The sequence below is a fragment of the Chelonia mydas genome, chromosome 7 (assembly GCF_015237465.2).
Source record: "Chelonia mydas isolate rCheMyd1 chromosome 7, rCheMyd1.pri.v2, whole genome shotgun sequence".
In the NCBI taxonomy this organism is placed as follows: domain Eukaryota; kingdom Metazoa; phylum Chordata; order Testudines; family Cheloniidae; genus Chelonia; species Chelonia mydas.
The window spans coordinates 121,640,903-121,658,315 of NC_057853.1; the positions used below are offsets into that span (position 1 = coordinate 121,640,903).

The window sequence follows — 17,413 nt, forward strand, 5'->3', positions numbered from 1 at the left end:
TCCCCCTGAATTTCCCCAACTCCCCTCCCCCCAGTTTTGTGAACTAGTTACACACAGTGTTGCCAGTTTAGTGATTGTTTGGAAATGTGAATTGAAACTGAAACATTAATACACACTTTAAAAGCATACACAGTGTATGATAAAATACGTGTATCTGAAAAAGTATCATAGATTTGAAAAGTAGGAACATAGACTAGCTTCCTTCTACAGCTGTTTGTGACAATGTCAGTGCATTCATTTCGGAGATGTTGGCCAACCTAATAATTTCAAATGATGATTTGTAAGCAAAGTCTAAACGAGCTCTCCCTGACAGCCAGTGATGAGCTGGGGGCTGGGGGGAAAGGCTTCAGGACCAGACTGTATTTACATTCACACCTAATCTACCCAGGTATCCAGCAAATAGAGCTGTGTTGCCCAAGTGATAGATTTTGGCTGGGGCTGGGTTACAAATCACTTGAATGCGGAGGGGGCTGGGGGGGTAAAGAAATGTTGTTATTCTTATTTCAGAGTAACAGCCGTGTTAGTCTGTATTCGCAAAAAGAAAAGGAGGACTTGTGGCACCTTAGAGACTAACCAATTTATTTGAGCATAAGCTTTCGTGAGCCACAGCTCACTTCATCGGATGCTGTAGCTCACGAAAGCTTATGCTCAAATAAATTAGTTAGTCTCTAAGGTGCCACAAGTCCTCCTGTTCTTTTTGTTATTCTTATTGTAGGAGTAAAGGGCAGTAGAACCATCCTTACCCTTGTTGGTCTGCCTGAGGCACAGGTACGATTAGACCTCCCCCTCTCCACTGTTTAAAGACAGAGCTGATTAGGCTCCATAGAGAGTCTTTCGTTCTGCTAAGTGACCACTGCAGCTGAAATCACTGAGAATCAGGCCTAAGTGCTCAGACCGGCTGTGGGACAGTGTTTCTGTGGCAGAGACGGCCCAGTCTGCCCTAGCAGCGAGGTTCCCCACTGACAGCTCAGCTGAAATCCCTGAGAGCTGGTGGAACCTCAAGAGACCGACTGGCTGAGGTCACAGTGGAGGTGGCAGCCGAAGGTGATGGCGCAGGGCCATTGGCAACAGAGCGATGGAGTGAACGGTGGCACAACGAACAACAGAGGCCAGAGCGAACCGTGAGCAGCTGGAGGAACGAGCAAGGTGCCTTCTTGCCCCCCCACCTGGGAGGTGAACTCAGGTGAAAGCACCTCTGAACTCTGAGTCCCCACTGACCAAGGACAACACCGGTGAGTGTTAATGAGGCTGTTAAGAATGCTGGAGACACAACACATGCGAACAAACATGGCCGTGGCATCCTACTTTCTGTTTAGGCAAGAGATACCACACACTGCAAACTGGAGGCCAGTGTTAAGTGCATTGACACTTGTTCATCCCGAAGTTGAACACTGGTTCCGAACAAGACCAGCAAATGCTCACTGTCTTTCTGCAAGAAACTCAACTGGCTGGCTAGATGCATGTGGTGCAACAGTGAAAGGCTCAACAGTTGAAAAAGTGAAGACCTCTCTCACCACATTCAAAAATTTGCATACATGGCTGATGAATGCACCAGTGCAAATGGGCATCAAGTATTAAGTCATTGTGTGTGTTATCTTGATGTCAGCGGTAGGCCAGTAGATGCATTTCTAGATGTTCAAGTTATAGAGGACAGATTGGCTGCAGCTGTGACAACCCACATCTGAGAAGAGTTAAATGCTCCTCAGTGGGCCCCCAAACAGATGGCTGCTTGTGCATTTGATGGAGCTGCAAACTTCTCTGGAAGACATGGTGGAGCACAAGCTTTGCTCAGAGAAAAGCGTAACCCTTGTCTCGCCTATACGCACTGCAGAGGCCATCTACTCCAACTAGCTCTAGTACGAGCTGCGGACTCTTCAAAAGACATTAAAAAAGCTATAAATTTAATGTCTTCATTATATTCTTTTTTCAGCAAGAGTCCAAAAAGACTGAATATCTTGGACAATATAGAAGATACACTGGGACTGAAGTTCAAATTAGTCTAACCTGGGAAAACCCTCTGGCTTTCTCATGAGCGATCCTTGGCAGTTGTCTTAAAATTACTCCAGCCATTATTACTGGCTTTGGAAAGTATCTACCAAGATGGGATGGATCTAAGTAGTGAGGCTGGTGGATTACTTCTGCTACTAAATTTACAGAAGACTATTCGCCATTCTCTCTCTTGTAAGTCTACTGTTGAAACCACGTGGGTCATTAAATAATGCCATCCGGGCATCTGCTACAACAGAAGTAGATCTTTGTCCAGCAATAGAAGCTACATTTGGATCAATCAGAGAGCTATCCATTGAAAAAGTACTGGAAGAAGCAAAGACTTCAGTCCAGAAGTTGACTAATGAAGGCATTTATACTGAATCCTTAAGTGAAGAGGACAAGAAGTGTTTGTTAAGACAACTGAAAAAGTACACAGACTTGATTCTTAAAAATCGACAACAGCAACTTCTAGATTCTACTCACCCTCTACGTAGCTTTTACAGATCCCTGTCCTATAAAACACCAACAGCTGAGTGGAGTGAGGCACTACCAGCCCTGGGGCTGCCATGTGCTCAGGACAGAACAGAGAATTAGAACACACAGTGAATATCATACGACGAATGAATGAAGATTTGACTTCAACTTCTTTTTTATCATCACGAGAGGCTCGACCCGATCTTTGTGCTACATTTCCTGGGCTGAAAGAAGTAGGAATTCATTTCTTGCTACTCTCAGTCACAACAGCTACAGTCGAGCGTTCTTTTTCATCATGGAATAGAATGTTGTGTTCGGAAAGAAGTGGGCTTCTGCCTGATCATGAGAATGAACTAATGAGCATATCAGTTGAAGGAATGGAAGTACCGGACACAGGAGAAGCCACCAGAGATGAACGCATTGCATTCAAGAAGTTCATTAACAGAGTTGTGCAAAATTATAACAAGAAACCAAGAAGGATGTAGATGTCGTGCTTCACAGAAGGCTTGAGTAGCCAACTTTAATTTGTGTGATGATTTTAAAATCTAATAAAATGGTCATGAAATATTTTTCAGTTTTTACTATGGTGCCATACAGCCCACCTTCACCCTCAGGGTCTCACCCCTCATCGGCCCTGACCCCCCCACTTGTAAATTTGAACACACACCCCTAATTTCAATTCCTGGGGAAAACACTGAAAGGAACTCAAGAAGTGCTACAAATTCTTCCTCTTTAAGACAAAATTGCAGCCTTCAGAGGCTGCATGCCCCAGCGTATCCTCCTTCTTGGTCCAAACTTAGGAATTGCTGGCCTGGATCAGACCCAGGGTCCATCTAGTCCAGTATCCTGTTTCTGGTAATGGTGACCAGCACCAGATTCTTAGAGGAAGGTGCAGGAACCCCCAGAATCGGCAGATGGGGGATAATTTGCACACTGTGAAGGTCTCATACCTCCCAACGCCTCTTCATTACAGATTGTTTAAATCAAAGGTGGGCAAACTACAGCCCACGGGACCATCCTGCCCAGCCCCTCAGCTCCTGGCCGGGGAGGCTAGCCCCCGGCCCCTCCCCCACTGTTCCCCCTCTCCCACAGCTACGCCGCCACGTGGGCAGCGCTCTGGCCCGCTGCTCCTACTGGGCCGCATGGGGAGCGTGGCTGGCTCTGGCCGGGTGGCGAGGCTGCCAGCTCCTGCTGCTCTGAGCAGCATGGTAAGGGGGCAGGGAGCAGGGGGGTTAGGTAAGGGAGCGGGGGGGTCCCGGGGGGCAGTCAGGGAGCGGTTGGATGGGGTGGAGGTTCTGGGGGGGGCGGTCAGGGGAACAGGGAGGGTTGGGAGTGGGAGTCTTGGGGGGCCTGTCAGGGGGTGGGGGTGTGGATAGGAGGCGGGGGAGCAGTCAGGGGACAGGGAGCCGGGGGGATGGATAAGGGGGTGGGATCCTGGGGGGCAGTTAGGGGCAGGGGGTCCTGGGAGGGGGCGGTCAGGGGACGAGGAGCAGATGGTGGTTGGATAGGGGGTGGGAGTCCAGGGGAGCTGTCAGGGGTCGGGGGTGTGGATGGGGTTGGAGCACTCAGGGGACAGGGAGCAGGGGGGTTGGATAGGGGACAGGGGGTCCCAGTTCAGGGGACAAGGAGCAGGGGGGGTTGGATGGGTCAGGAGTTCTGAGGGGGTCAGTCAGGGGGCGGGGGCCAGGCTGTTTGGGGGGCCACAGCCTTCCCTACCTGGCCCTCCATACAGTTGCGCAACCCCGATGTGGCCCTCGGGCTAAAAAGTTTGCCCACCCCTGGCTTAAATCCTGAAGCACGAGGGTTTGCGTCTCCTCTAAAACTTTCATAGCATCAACTATCAACTCTGGACATTTCCACATCAACGGTCAACCCCACATCAAATCTGAACCCCCCGGCTCCCCCGTTCGGAGACAGGGACAAGAGACGTGGCCCAGCGGTTATTTTATACCCTTCTATGGGGTCCCCTTTTGTTGCTCTCCCCCGAAGGCAAAGGATTCTTTCCCACCCTTTCAGTCTCTCTTCCTGAGAGAGTGTTTTTCAGGCCCCAATCCTTCCCGTCAGCCAGGGGAGGTGCCGGGCCGGGCCCCCTCTCTGTCCTGCTCCACCCTGTACGCGTGGGGTGCAGCCCTGGGGCCCGCGGCCACCCGCCCCTGGGGCACCCCCTTGACTCTCCCCGCCGCTGAGCTCCTCCAAACTCGCGACACAAGTGGCGGGGCGCGCCCGGGGCGGGAAGAGGCAGGTGGCCGGCCCATGGCACCGGGCCGCCCCGGAGCGGCCCCCGGGGGGCGGCCAGGACGGGGGCGGCTCGGCGGGGTCCGGGTCGAGCCTCGCCGGGCAGGGACGGAAGTACAAGGGCCGGGGCTGGGGACGCGGGGCGGGGAGGGAGACGCGGCTCCGCCCGGAAGCCGAGGGCCTCGTGATCGCAGCGGGGCGCGCAGCTGAGCGCGGCCCGGCCCCGGCCCTGGGCGATCGGCCCGGCTCCGAGCGGGCGCCCGGGACCACAGGCCGGGGGCGCGGCGCAGGGACGCGCGGAGCAGGCGACCGGGGCGCAGCCAGGCCGGGCAGGCGCAGCCAGCGGGGGGGGCGCGGGGCTTGGGGAGCCCCCGGGGGAGCTAGGGCGAGCCGGGGGGGGGGAGCCTGGGGAGCCCCCGGGGCAGCTAGGGCGCACGGGGGGGGGTGTCTGGGGAGCCCCCGGGGCAGCTAGGGCGCACGGGGGGGGTGCCTGGGGAGCCCCCGGGGGAGCTAGGGCGAGCCGGGGGGGTGTCTGGGGAGGCCCCAGGGGAGCTAGGGCGAGCCGGGGGGGAGTCTGGGGAGCCCCCGGGGCAGCTAGGGCGCACGGGGGGGGGTGCCTGGGGAGCCCCCGGGGCAGCTAGGGCGCACGGGGGGGGTGCCTGGGGAGCCCCCGGGGGAGCTAGGGCGAGCCGGGGGGGTGTCTGGGGAGCCCCCAGGGGAGCTAGGGCGAGCCGGGGGGGAGTCTGGGGAGCCCCCGAGGCAGCTAGGGCGCAGGGGGGGGGTGTCTGGGGAGCCCCCGGGGGAGCTAGGGCGCACGGGGGGGGGTGTCTGGGGAGCCGCCGGGGGGGGTGTCTGGGAGCCCCCGGGGGAGCTAGGGCGAGCCGGGGGGGGTGTCTGGGGAGCCCCCGGGGGAGCTAGGGCGAGCCGGGGGGGTGTCTGGGGAGCCCCCGGGGGAGCTAGGGCGAGCCGGGGGGGTGTCTGGGGAGCCCCCGGGGGAGCTAGGGCGAGCCGGGGGAGTGTCTGGGGAGCCTCAGGCAGTGGTGACAGCTCAGCAGCCAGGGCCCTCTCTGCCCCTCCTCATGCCGGCGGGGGCCGCGCCAGGCGCCCCGAGATGAAGCGAGCCGGGGCACTGCGGCAGGTCTCCGACTTCAGCGACTTTGTCAGCGGCCGGCGCCTGCGGGAGCTGCTGAGCCAGCGTGGGCCGGGCGTGGCGCCCCCCCACGTCCAAACCAGCCCAGATGGGCAGCACCTCCTGCTGCTCCTGCGTGGTCGGCCGGCGCTCCAGCCGCAGGTGCTCGCCTTCCAGCGCCTGGGCACCGGGGCGGGGGACCTGGAGAGGAGCTGGCAGGCGCCCCAGCCCCCCATCACGGGGCTGCTCTTCCTGCAGAGCCCCGCAGCACGGACCTCCTGGGTGCTGGCCATCGTCTGGGAGCAGGGCAGGACCGAGGTGTGGGGGTTCGTGCCAGCGCTGGGCTGGCAGCTGCAGCAGACCCTGGAGTTGTGCCACGGGGCCCGGGCTCGGATTGTTTCCATCTGCAGCCAGGGAGGCAGCCTGGTCTGGTGTGAGGAGAGGCCCCCCTCGGACGCTCATCTGGACCCAGGCAGGGGGGCCTTCAGGTACTGCATCTGCACCAGGGCTCTGGAGCTGGGGGAGCAGGGGGCACAGCTGGGCGCCATGAGGATAGTGGTGCACAACAGCCCCCAGTACCAAGTCCTGGCCTCACCCCAGCATGTCTTCCTGGTGCCCACCGCTGCCACCTTTGCCAGCGTCTCCCCGTTCCTGCTCATCTGGTGCCCTCGGGAGGCTAAAGTCACCATCGTGGCCCCGTCTGGCGGGTTCGTCCACAGCAAAGTCCTGCACTCCAGTGACTTCAAGAAGCTCGTGTTTGGGTCCGTGGGTCTCCTGTTGTCCGTGGCGCCTCTGGACATTCATACTTGTGCCCTGTCCAGCTGCGGGGGGCTCCTGCTGCTCAGCACACGAGGCACGGTGCGTCTGGTTCAGCCAGACGGGACCTGGAGACAGGTCTGTGATCTGGGGGGCAGCTGCCTGGCCCAAGGAGACCCCGTGCAGCTGAAGGCCTTTGGCAGCACCCTGGCCTGCGTGCTGGCGGGGGTCTTGTATCTCATTGACCTGTCCAGTGGGAGGCTGATTGAGAAAAGACTCCTGAGCACCAAAGAGGTGCATTTCCTGGAGTCCCCGAGAGGGGCGGAGGAGATCCAGCTCCTCGCCCCGACCGGCATCTATCACTTCAGCTTCTCCAGCCCGGAGGAGGGCGGCAGGCCCGAGCCCGCCCTGGTGGAGATGGTCTTCGAGGAAGCCTGCAAGTACTACCAGAGACGGAGCCTCAGCAGCTCCCAGCTGACAGTGGAGAAGCTGAAGAAGGGGGACATGTTCCAGGCACCCATTGCGCTCTCCTCCATCCTGCAGCACAGCCTCCCGGGTAAGGAGAGGGCAGCCAGGGCCCTCCCGGAGACCTACGCCAAGCTGCTGAGCACCATGAGCATGGATCTGCAGAGCTACCTGAGCCTGGAGCTGCTCAAGTCCTGCGTCGTGGGCGCTTCGGAGAGCGAAGTCGACAGGTGCTGCGAGGAGCTGGTGGAGCAGGAGGTCAGCCGCCTCCTGCGCGTGGACTTGGACAGGGAGAACCTGGCCTATCTGAACGCTGTCTTCAGCTCCTTCCCCAGGGCCTCCTGGAAAGCCATCCGGGGCAGCCTGCAGCTGCAGCAGAATGGAGACGGGCTCCTGGTGGCCAGGGCCACCCCAGACATCTGGAAGAAGGTCTTGGCGGGGCCAGTCCCTAACTGGTCCCAGCAGGAGGAGCGGGGCGTCAATGGGGCGGTCCCGCTCTTCGAGCTCATCTGCGGTTCCCTGCACAGGTTCAAGCCCAAGTGGCTGCCCAGCTTTGTGGAGCTGACCCAGCAGTACCTTGGCGCCTCCTGGCCATACAGCACCAAAGAGGGCCCCGAGGGCGGGGTGCCCCTCTACAGGAGAGCGCTGGCCGTTCTCGACCGGACGCGCCACCGCACGGCCACCGACCGCGAGATGGAGATCGAGCTGCTGCTGTGCAGCGCGCGGCCCAAAGCCGTCCTGCAAGCCGTGCAGCTGCTCGTCCGCCTCCGCAGCTGGCAGCGGGTGGTGGAGGCGGCCGAGAAATTTTCCAAGCTCAGCCCGCTGCTCGCCAAGGAGATCTTCACCACCCTCCTGGCGCAGTTCGCCCAGCACCGGGACCTGGACCCGCACCTGGCCACCCTGTGGGAGCTGTGCCCCGCAGACTTGACCGTCTCGGACGTTCTCAGCGTCGTCCTGCAGCACCTCCCCAGCTCGGAGGGCGACCCTGCTCCCTTCTCCGCCGGGGGCGCCCCGCTGACCCTGGCCTTGCTGAAGCCGCTGTTGCACAAGGTGGCGCAGCATCAGTGCACCCAGGACGACCTGTATGCTGACGCCTTGCAGGGCCTTCCGTTCCCGCCGCCCGCCCCGCCGAGGCAGCACAGGGCGGGCCCCCAGGCCGCCCCGGAAACACCGCAGCAGACGGGCGCGTGCTGGACTCCTTGCCCGGGCTGTGACCCGAGCCATGCTGTATGAACAGCCGCGTGGACGGAATGGGAGTGAAAACCTAGCGAGCGTGGGTAGGGGATGCCCCCTGCAACAGCTGGGGTGGGGCAGCAAACGCCAGCTTCCCCCCCCCCGTTTCCAGAGGCAGAGGCCAACTCTAGTTAAACCTTCCTGCCCCAAGCAGACTCCCAAGACGTTCATGAGTCCGTGGGGTGAGGGGGGGCCAGGCGAGACCTGGGGGAGGATCACTGGGGTGTCTGTGGGGTTTTTACAGCTGAGGCGGTTTCCCCAGAGAAGGAGTGTGAGAGAGAGGGAGAGCTCTGACTGCATGCGAGAGCCCCCCTCCTGGCCTACAGCACCCCTTTGAGTTAAACGCTGGCTTCCTGCCCTCTACCAATGGAGCGTGGGGGATAAAGTGCAAGGTCTTAACCCAAATTCCCGTTTCACTTCATTTGTTTTTGAAAGTCCCCTGCTGTAACTTGCCCACGGCCAGGCTGGTTAGGAGCAGGCGTGCCCCCTGGCAGCACGGGATCACGGGTGAATGAACCCGCTCACGTGGGCACTGCTGGCCTGGACCCAGTCTCTAAAACCTCCCCACTGCGGCTGTTTCTGCTCCTGAGCTCCTGGCTGGCCGCTCCCCGGGACCGCTGCCTGGGCCTCAGGCCGGAGGAGCCCCTGCCAGCGGCAGCCCGTCAGTTCATGGCCTTGCTAGTGTGTGTCTCCCCCGGGGGATCAGCTCATCAGCTGCCCCGGGTGGTGAATGGCCGGTTCCCTAATGAAACCACAGAGCAGCCGCAAGCTCGGGCCTGGGGCCGGCAGCTGTGCCCTGGCTGCCCCTTGCCTGCGGCGAGGCCCCGTCTGCCCTAGCAGCGCCTGCTGGTGTGTCTGGAGTGCACGAGGCAAACTTAGACCCGGCCTCTCCTTTCCTGTTCCTTGCCCGGGGCTCTAACCTCCTCTCAGCCTTCCGAGAAACGCAGGGTGCTGTGTCAGCGTTGTCTGGCCCTTCCCCGGCCTCCCCCCTGGCTGAGTCAGGGCCACCGGGGACCCGCTCGCCCCCTCTCCTGCCCAGGTTCCGTCTCTCCTGGGGGGACGCCAGACGCTGGTCGGCTCCCTGTGCGAATGCAGCCACCTCGGGGCAGGGCTTGCTTGGCTGGGATTGGAACAGGAGACCCGGCCGCGCTCACAGCCCCTGTCTGAGGATGGGCGGGGGGAAGCTCGTCTGGTTTGCTCCTCCCAAGGGGGTTTTGTTTTTTAAATGGGTGAGGAAACATTTTAAAGAAACCTAAACTGCCCGTGAAGGGTCCTGGGGCAGCGCTGGGTTTAATGGCGGCTGAGCGCGGCCGTGCATCTATTTAAATGGGAAGAGGGGGCCAGGCTGTCCGGGTGCTGAGCCCCCGCGGCTCCCACGAACTCTGGCTGGAGTTGGCTGCGCTCTCAGCCCTGCTGACTGTCTGCAGGGGGGAGGCTGCATGGGCTGGGAGCGCACGCAAGGGTTTGTGTGGGTCAGTGTGAGTTGGGGGCTGCCGGCCGGCTGGTTTCTGGAGGAGGGAGGCATAGGGAACTGGCCGGATCTAACGCCTCCAGCCCAGATCCCCACGGCTGGCGCTGTCCACGCTCTGGGCCCCACAGGCAATCGCTGGCGGCTCGTCAGGCACTAGCCCTTGGCCAGGGAGGAACTTTTCCGAGGGCTCCATGTGTCGCACCAGCAGGCAGGAGGAGGGCTCTGGATGGTGCTTCAGCCACTGTCTCTCCCACCCCCAGGGCCCAGCTGCAGTGGGTCAGGGCAGGCAGGGCGCCCGGGGGGCAGAGCAGAGTCTGTGCTGCATCAGCCACTCCCTCTCCTGCCTCGCTCACCCCACTGCCCTCCCGTGCCTTCCTCTGGGCACAGGGCCCCACTTCTGGGGGGGAGCCCCTCCCTTCCAGCAGGGCCTCGCTAATTAGCAGGGCAGGGAGGAGAGCCCCGGGAGCTCCTGCCACCCAACAGCCAGAAATGGTGGTGACTCGACAAAGGCTCTGAGCCTCCTCCCCCTTCCACTGTGGGGTGGGGGTCGCTGCAGCCAGCCCAGCCCCAGAGGGAGGCGGGAGGTCACGCTGGCAGGATGCAATCAGCTGGGCTCCCTTGAGTTGCAGGGTCTAAGGGGCAGCCCCTGCAGGCAGTCAGCTGTGCTCAGGCGTTGGGCATAGGTCCAGGGGAGGGGACGTGTCTTCTGGAGTGACTGCCCGTCCCTCTGTGCCTGGGTCTAGAGCAGAGCCCGGCTGTCGGGCAGCCCCCTAAGCTGTGAAGCTGCCTGGTCCCTGTTCCCATCTGCGTCAAAGATCAGGAGTGGGAGGTGGGTGCTTTGGGGATTGTCTACACCAGAGCCCTTCACCTTGACTTACCTGATCTCATGGGTGAGCTACCCTGGCCGGCCTGACACCAGTTTAACTCAAGGGCTCAAGCCTTAGTGTAGACAGCTCTCTGGGGCTGAGGCAGTGCAGGGACTGGCAGCTGGGTGACTTCCAAAACAGAGAGGAGCTGTACCTGCCTAGCCCCTTCTGCCCCAATTCCTGTGTCTTACACCCCAGTCTCTCTGAAGCACGAAGGGGCTTTGCTACCATGGGCAGCTGCTGGGCCTGCGAATGCAGCTGCTCCTTAAAACAACAGCTTCACTTGTCCAAGGGGTGGGGGGTCGGGGAAGGGGCTGCTCCTGGGACCAGCTCAGCTCCCTGCCTACCCAGCTGCAGCTGCCTTGGTGGCCAGCAGGCCCTGTGCCAGCTTGCCCTCCCTCCGCTAGATTTCCAGTGAGTGTCATTAAGCAGCTGGCGTAGAACATCTCACACCGGCAAGAGAAAAGAGTTTGAGGTCGAGTTGGGTGGCTCTTTGTTTGCACAAGGGAGGAGTCTTTAGGCCGTAGTTGGCTTTGCGTGCCACTGTCCAGTTGCTGTTGTCCTATATGCAATATTAAAAGGTGTTTAACGAGTGACAGCCAGTCTCCTGTCTTGCCCTGGCTGCGGGCCCCTGGGCCCAGGCTCGCCCAGCTGGCAGCTGCTGCCGGAGCTCTAGGCGGAGGCCGGGGGCTGCGGAAAGTCCCTGTAGCGGACGGCAAACGCGCTGCTGGGCCTGTGGAAGAGGAACTGCTGATGCTGTTAACGATCCGCTTGGCTTGTTATCAATGCAGCTTTGTTCCCGCTGCAGGCCGTGGCAGGGAGGGGAAGTGGGTCACTTTCTCCCCCTGCTGCCTGGCTCTGCTCCAGCGAGCCGCGGGGCCTGTGGAGCAGTGTCTCCGACGCAGGGCCCGGGGGCCCTGGCTCAAGGCAGCTGGGTGCACGCCAAGGGTGGGTGATGGGCTGGGACCCGGTTTAGGGTTTCGGTGAAAACACAGCACCCAGCCCCGAGAGCGCTGGGCCAGCAGGGACCATCGGCTCCTCTGCTCCGACCCCCTGGCCAGCACGGGCTGTTGCATTTCACCCGGACGCCCCTGGCCTGGGCCCGCAGGCTGCGGTTCCCCTCCAGCATTTCAGCCCTCGGGAAACTGCCGGGTGGGTGGCAGAGACCGTGGGGAGCCAAGGCACTGAGGCGATGGGACGCCCAGTTGATCCTCGCTGGTGAGCTGGGCTCCAGGCTGCACAGGAAGGTAACACCCCCCACTTCCCCCTGTTCCCTGCCAATCTGAGCTGGGGGGATTCCTTCCCCACCCCACGTCTGGCCCTCGGCCTGTCTCCGACCGTGCCAGCCAGGTCGCTGGAAAGAGGGTTCTGTGACGGGCCTCCGAGCGCTGGTCCGCCCTGGCCAGGGTCCCGGCTCTGGTGGTCCCTGATGCTTCGGGGGGGCGGAGCGGGGGGGAACACAAAGACACACACACAACCCCTGTGGGGGGGGGGCTCAGCACGTGGCTGACAGAAAGTGCCACCTGCTGGCTTCACAACACTGCTTTCCACATGGCCCGGGGCTTTCCCGGAGCGCCCCCCCCCCCCGGGGTTCCCTCTTGCCCGCCCTGCCTGGGGTGCGAGATGGCCAGGCTCATGGCTTGTGGGGCTGTAGCTTTGGTGGGGCACAGCCTCGCCCAGCTGGATTTGTGGGGGGCCAGAACACCCCCATGAGGGGAGGGGCAAAGAGCTTACGCTCTGCCTTGCCCTCTCCCCCAGCCGCAGCCTGGGCCAGCGGGGAAGGGGGGCAGGTGCCGTAGCCTGGCCCGGCTGCAGTGGGTGCGGAGCTGCTGGGACGACTTTAACCTGCTTGTGGGCTGGTATCCACCTTCCTTCCCACAGTGCCCGTGACCTCCTCCGGTTCTGGGCCCGGACCCAAGCTGCTGACGTGTGAGGAGCCGCCCGGGGCGAGCTGGAGCTGTGCCCAAGGGCCCCTGCTCTCCGCCAGCCTCTGCAGGGAGATGGACCAAAGTCTTTCCTGCAGTTCTCTGATCCCAAGGCTCCCAAGCTGCTTGGCCCACTGCTGACATGCAGCCCCCTCTGAAGCGGCCCAGGGCAGCTGTTTAACAAGGTGCACAACAGTCTGGGACAGGAAGCGAAGAATACGGCAGCCAGCGGAAATGGCTGGGGGGAGGGCGCTCCAGGTGGGTGAGGCAAGCCGAGAGCGGGGCATGGGGCACTCGAGATGGGCCTGCCAAGGCTACACAGGTGGAGCTTGGGTTTGCTGCTGAAACTCAAGGGAGGGCAGTAGGGGTAACGCAGCCTGCGGGCCAGTCAGCATCCTCTGCCACCGCTGGGTCTAAACTACCGGGAGCCAGGCAGGGCAGAGGCCTGGGACTGCCTGGCGCTCAGCCCTGCCCGTGGAATTGCCCGTGGCAGGCTAGCTGGGGCGGGTAAGCTCTTGTTAGCGGGCAGTGATGGGTCGCAGCAGAAGGCAGCCGGGGGTCTGGCGCCCAGCAGGATCCACACCCCAGAGGTGCGGTGCTCTCCCCACTGCTCCTTGCTGGGTCATGCCCAGCGCAGGAAGAGAGGCCAGGTGCAGGGAGGGGTTTATAGGTTTCCCCTTATCAGGCCAGAGCCAAGCGGACCCAGTTCTCCCTGGCACCTGCCTCCAAGGGCACCCTTCTCTAACAGCTTTGCCCTGCCCTGGAGCCCTCTGCACCCCGGCCGATCCCAGCACGCCAGAGCCCAGCCAACGAGAAGCCCATGCAGTCTGTGCCGGGGTCCTGCAATAGCGGTTTTCACATCCCAGGGGCCGGGGGAAAGGCTCTGCCCCCGCCCACGGCAGGCCAGGGAGGCTCAGCAGCATGGTTGAAGTTCCCGAAGCTGGGCAGGGCTGCCCCCAAGGCGGCTTTGGGGCTGGGCACTGTTAGAGAGAATCCCCCAAGGGCCCTCCAAGCCAGGGGTTGCCCCGGGGCTGCCGAATTCCTGCCGGCAGGGGGAGAGTCAAATGGGCCAGGCGCTGCTCCTGGGCCTGCTGAAGCCAGAGCCAGCTGCTTGGGTTCTCTGCTGCACGGACGGGTGACAAGACTGACTGGCCCCTGCCCCCCCACTGGGACTAACGCCTCACCCGCTCCCGCCCCAGCCCTTCGCCTTGCCCTCCCAGGGGCTGTTTCTGATGGCGCTTGGCGGTTACGGAGAGGGAGGAACGCTGCCAGGGCCTCCGGACACGTGGGCCCCACAGCTCGGGCTAGCACAAGCCAAGACTCCAGCAGCGGGGGTCCTCCCCTCCGGTTCCTGCTCGGTCAGACCCTGCTGCATCAGTCACCCGGGCACAGGGGGCCAGGCCAGCCCCTGGCCCCGTGAACTGGAGGCTGACTGAGCCCCAGCGAAGGGCAGCTCTGGGGCCCGCCAGTTGGTGTGGTTTCACGACCACATTTTCCTCTTTTTCAAGCTGCTCGTCACTCCTCCGCTGTGGTGGGACCCCCTCCCCCACCAAAAGCGGAACCTGCCACCCCCGAGGAACCCATGCACACAGCCAGCCCCCAAGGGCTGCCAGCTGCACAGAGGACGGGGCATCCCGACGCTCGCTCGGCTTGGGGCCACGGCGGCGTTACGGCTGCAAACGCAGGCACGACCCGGGGGGGCGGGGCTGGGAGAAGGAAAGCAGCTGGTGCAGCCGCTGCAAAGAAGGGGCACAGCCCCCCGGCAAGAGGTAGCCAGGCACCAGCTTCCCCAGCAAGACAAGGTAGCGAGCACCAGTATCTCCATTGCCCGGCAAGGGCGGGGCCCGAGCCATGCCCTCTACTCCAGGGACCCTGCTTACAACTGGCTGGGCCAGGCCGTGCCCTGCCACTGACCAAGGGCCGTCTAGTCTACATTACAAACCGGAACCGAGCCGCCCGCAGGCCTCATCCTGGCTGTGGGCGTGGCCATTGGGGGCCATTAATAGCCCCTTGCCGGGGTTTCCCAGCCAGACCCACAGCTGGCTGGTCCCACCCCCCAGGCGAGCGTTCCGGGGCGGCTGTCACAGGAGCTGCCCTGCCGGGCCCTGGACACAGCTGGGCATCCAGGCTGCAGGCGCTCACTGCCCCCGGGGCAGCGGTTCTGCTCCCAGGGCGGTGGGGCCACGGCCTCCGCACCAGGTGCACCAGCTGCCTCTCTCCAGCACGCACCATACTGCCCGCCCTGCCCCGAGGGCCATGGCCCTGCCCGTAAGGGGGGCTGGGGTAGATGGGCTCAGCAGCACGGGAGGGGGTGTCCTCTGTAATGTAAGGGGGACTCAAGGGGTCCCCCCACACCAGCCCCCTCGCCCATGCTGCTCCAAGGACCCCCTCTGCCAGGGTCTCTCTATTCGGCCGTTGGGAAGCACCCGGTGCCCGACTGCGGCACACACTTTATTGGGTCAATAGCACGTCACAGCGTCAGCCAGCGCCGCCAGCGACTCCCCTTCGTACAAAAATAAACCCGCCTCCCCCGTGCCACGCCGACCAGGGCATGGGCACAGAGCCAGGGACTCCTTTCACGGGCAGGCAGGAGGCTGCGGGGCCATCCCCTAATCGCAGGGCACCCAGCCCGGGGCGAGTCCTGCCGGGCCCCTGGGAGAGCTCTGCTCCCCAGCCGCAAAGCGGGGCCCTCCCGGAGCACAGCGGGGGCTGCTAATTGCTGCCGGGACGTCCTGCGTTTGCCTCCAGAGGCCCCACTTGGAGCCAGTGCCCACCCCAGCAATGCCTGGCTGGCGGCCGCTCAGTCCACTGTGCTCCGGGGACAGGGGTGGGACTCCGAGGCCTGCTGGTCTGGGGCACGGCCAGAGGCAGGCTGCTGTCGGCACATGGGCGTTCGGGGGCACAGACAGGCGCCCACCCCACATGTATCTAGGGCGCGGCCCACACATGACACCTCTCGGCCAGGGCTGTGACATGGTGGGTGAAGGCTGGGGCGGGTGAAATGGCTCATCACGCAGCTGTCATGCAGGGCACCTCCGGCATGGGGGGTGTATTGACACCACCCTCCCACTGCTTCGAGCTTGGGTACCCCGTCCCCTCCACCCCCTGCGCCCAGCCACCTGCCCTGGCCCAGCCCCTTGGTGCTGTGGGGCCGGACAGTGCCCAGCTGCTCCATCGCAACGAGGCATGCCAAGAGCCGTTCCCAACGCACGCCTGGGGCTGGGTGGGGGAGGCCTCTGGGAACCATCACCCTACCCCAGCCATGCCCACAAGGACCCAGGCGCCTAGGGGGGAGCCAGCCCCACACAGTGAGCGATGGACAGCGCTGCTGCTGGCATTGAGCAGCATGGGGCAGGAAATCAGGACCCCCGGACCCCAAGGAGGGCAGGACAAGCCAGCAGCAGCACCAGGACCATCCCTGCGGCAAGAGCCACGCGGCCAAACACTGCCTGCCCCCAGGGAGGGAGGCTGGGCCGGGGGAAGGGGCCGAGGAGCCATGGTGGGTCCTGCCCCATAGCGGGATTCCCATCCTTTGTGTTAGACCCACAGCAAACCCCCATGGTGATTGTAGGGAGAGGGGCTGCTGGTTCTTCCCCCCTTCTCTCCCAGCCGATCGGCTCCGGGTTTGCGGTGCAGTGCAGGGTCTATGTACCACAACATAGCCATGGGGGCAGGAGGCAGGATGGCTCCCACCCAGGGAAGTCTTGTGATTGGCTGAGCAATGGATTCCCGCGGGTGCGGGGGGAGGCGGGGCTTGGTGGAGCCGGCCCGGCAGATTGGCTGGTTCGGCCCATGGAGTCCAGGTGTCTAATCAGATCAGCGGGTGGCCGCCCCATGACCCCTTGAGCAGCCCTCGGGGGCCTGAGGCCGGGGCCAGTTTGGGTGCAGGCGGGGCGCCTGCTACTTCTTCATCTCCACCTGGGGGATTTTAAACAGCGTCGCAGACGGAGACCTGCAAAACCAAACAGAGGGGGCGGGTCAATCCCGGCGCCCGGCTCACCCCAGCACCCAGGTCATCCCAGCACCCGGGTCCTCCCAGCGCCCAGCCATCCCGGCGCCCAGGTAACCCCAGCACTTCGGTAACCCCAGCACCCGGCTCATCCCGGCACCCAGGTCATCCCAGCACCCGGGTCCTCCCAGCGCCCAGCCATCCCGGCGCCCAGGTAACCCCAGCACTTCGGTAACCCCAGCACCCGGCTCATCCCGGCACCCAGCTCATCCTAAGCACATCCCAGTGCCTTGCTCACCCCAGTGCCCGCCTCAGAGCTATCACAGACCCTGGGCCATGGCAGCAAAGAATTTCCCAGAATACCCTGGGAAAAACACCCCCCACCCCCAAGCAGAGGGGTCGAGGCAGGATGTCCCCAGCATTGGGGCTGGGCACAGGCTGGGCCCCGGGCGAAGGCTGAGACGGGCACCACAGGCTGCGAAGCCTGGGGACATGGCCCGAGATCCCCCACCAGGGCCAAGCAGAGCTCGGCCCCTCCGCCCACCCCGGCGCGCTGGGCCCTGCCGTGCGGGAGCTGGGACGGTGCCCGTGCGGCACAGACGTGGCCAGGGAAGCCTCCACCTGCAGCCATGCCCCTCGCTGCCGAGGCTCAGGGGACGTGCCAACGTGTTGCCCCCTGCCCACGCCGCAGCCTCCTCGGTGAACGATGCCCATGAGCCTCGGGGGCGCCTGGGGCCCTCAGGTGCAAAGGGCTCGGGGGGCCCCCTCCCCCAAGAGAGATGTGTCCCCCGCCCCCCACACACTGGGCCCAGCACCCCCACAAGCCCCCTGCTTCCCGTCGCAAGGGGCTCCAACACCCCTGCTGGTTGGCCCCTCCACACCCCAGGGCACCCCTCTGGGATATTCACCAGCCTCCCCACT

At 63.0% G+C, this 17,413-nt stretch overlaps 2 protein-coding genes across 2 annotated transcripts in view; one reads left to right on the forward strand and one right to left on the reverse strand.

Annotated features, from left to right (window-relative positions):
* Positions 1 to 5,672: 5,672 nt before the first annotated feature.
* HPS6 (HPS6 biogenesis of lysosomal organelles complex 2 subunit 3) lies at positions 5,673 to 11,216 on the forward strand. Its single transcript, XM_027830354.3, has one exon. The coding sequence runs from the start codon at positions 5,810 to 5,812 to the stop codon at positions 8,279 to 8,281; it is 2,472 nt and encodes an 823-aa protein (XP_027686155.2). The 5' UTR covers positions 5,673 to 5,809; the 3' UTR covers positions 8,282 to 11,216.
* A 3,760-nt stretch (positions 11,217 to 14,976) lies between these two features.
* LOC102947479 (prominin-1-A) overlaps positions 14,977 to 17,413 on the reverse strand; it is a 36,377-nt gene continuing 33,940 nt past the window's right edge. Inside the window, exon 24 of the mRNA XM_037905777.2 lies at positions 14,977 to 16,495. Within this exon, the coding sequence (XP_037761705.1) occupies positions 16,444 to 16,495 (52 nt within the window). The 3' untranslated portion in view covers positions 14,977 to 16,443. The remainder of the gene's footprint in view (positions 16,496 to 17,413) is intronic.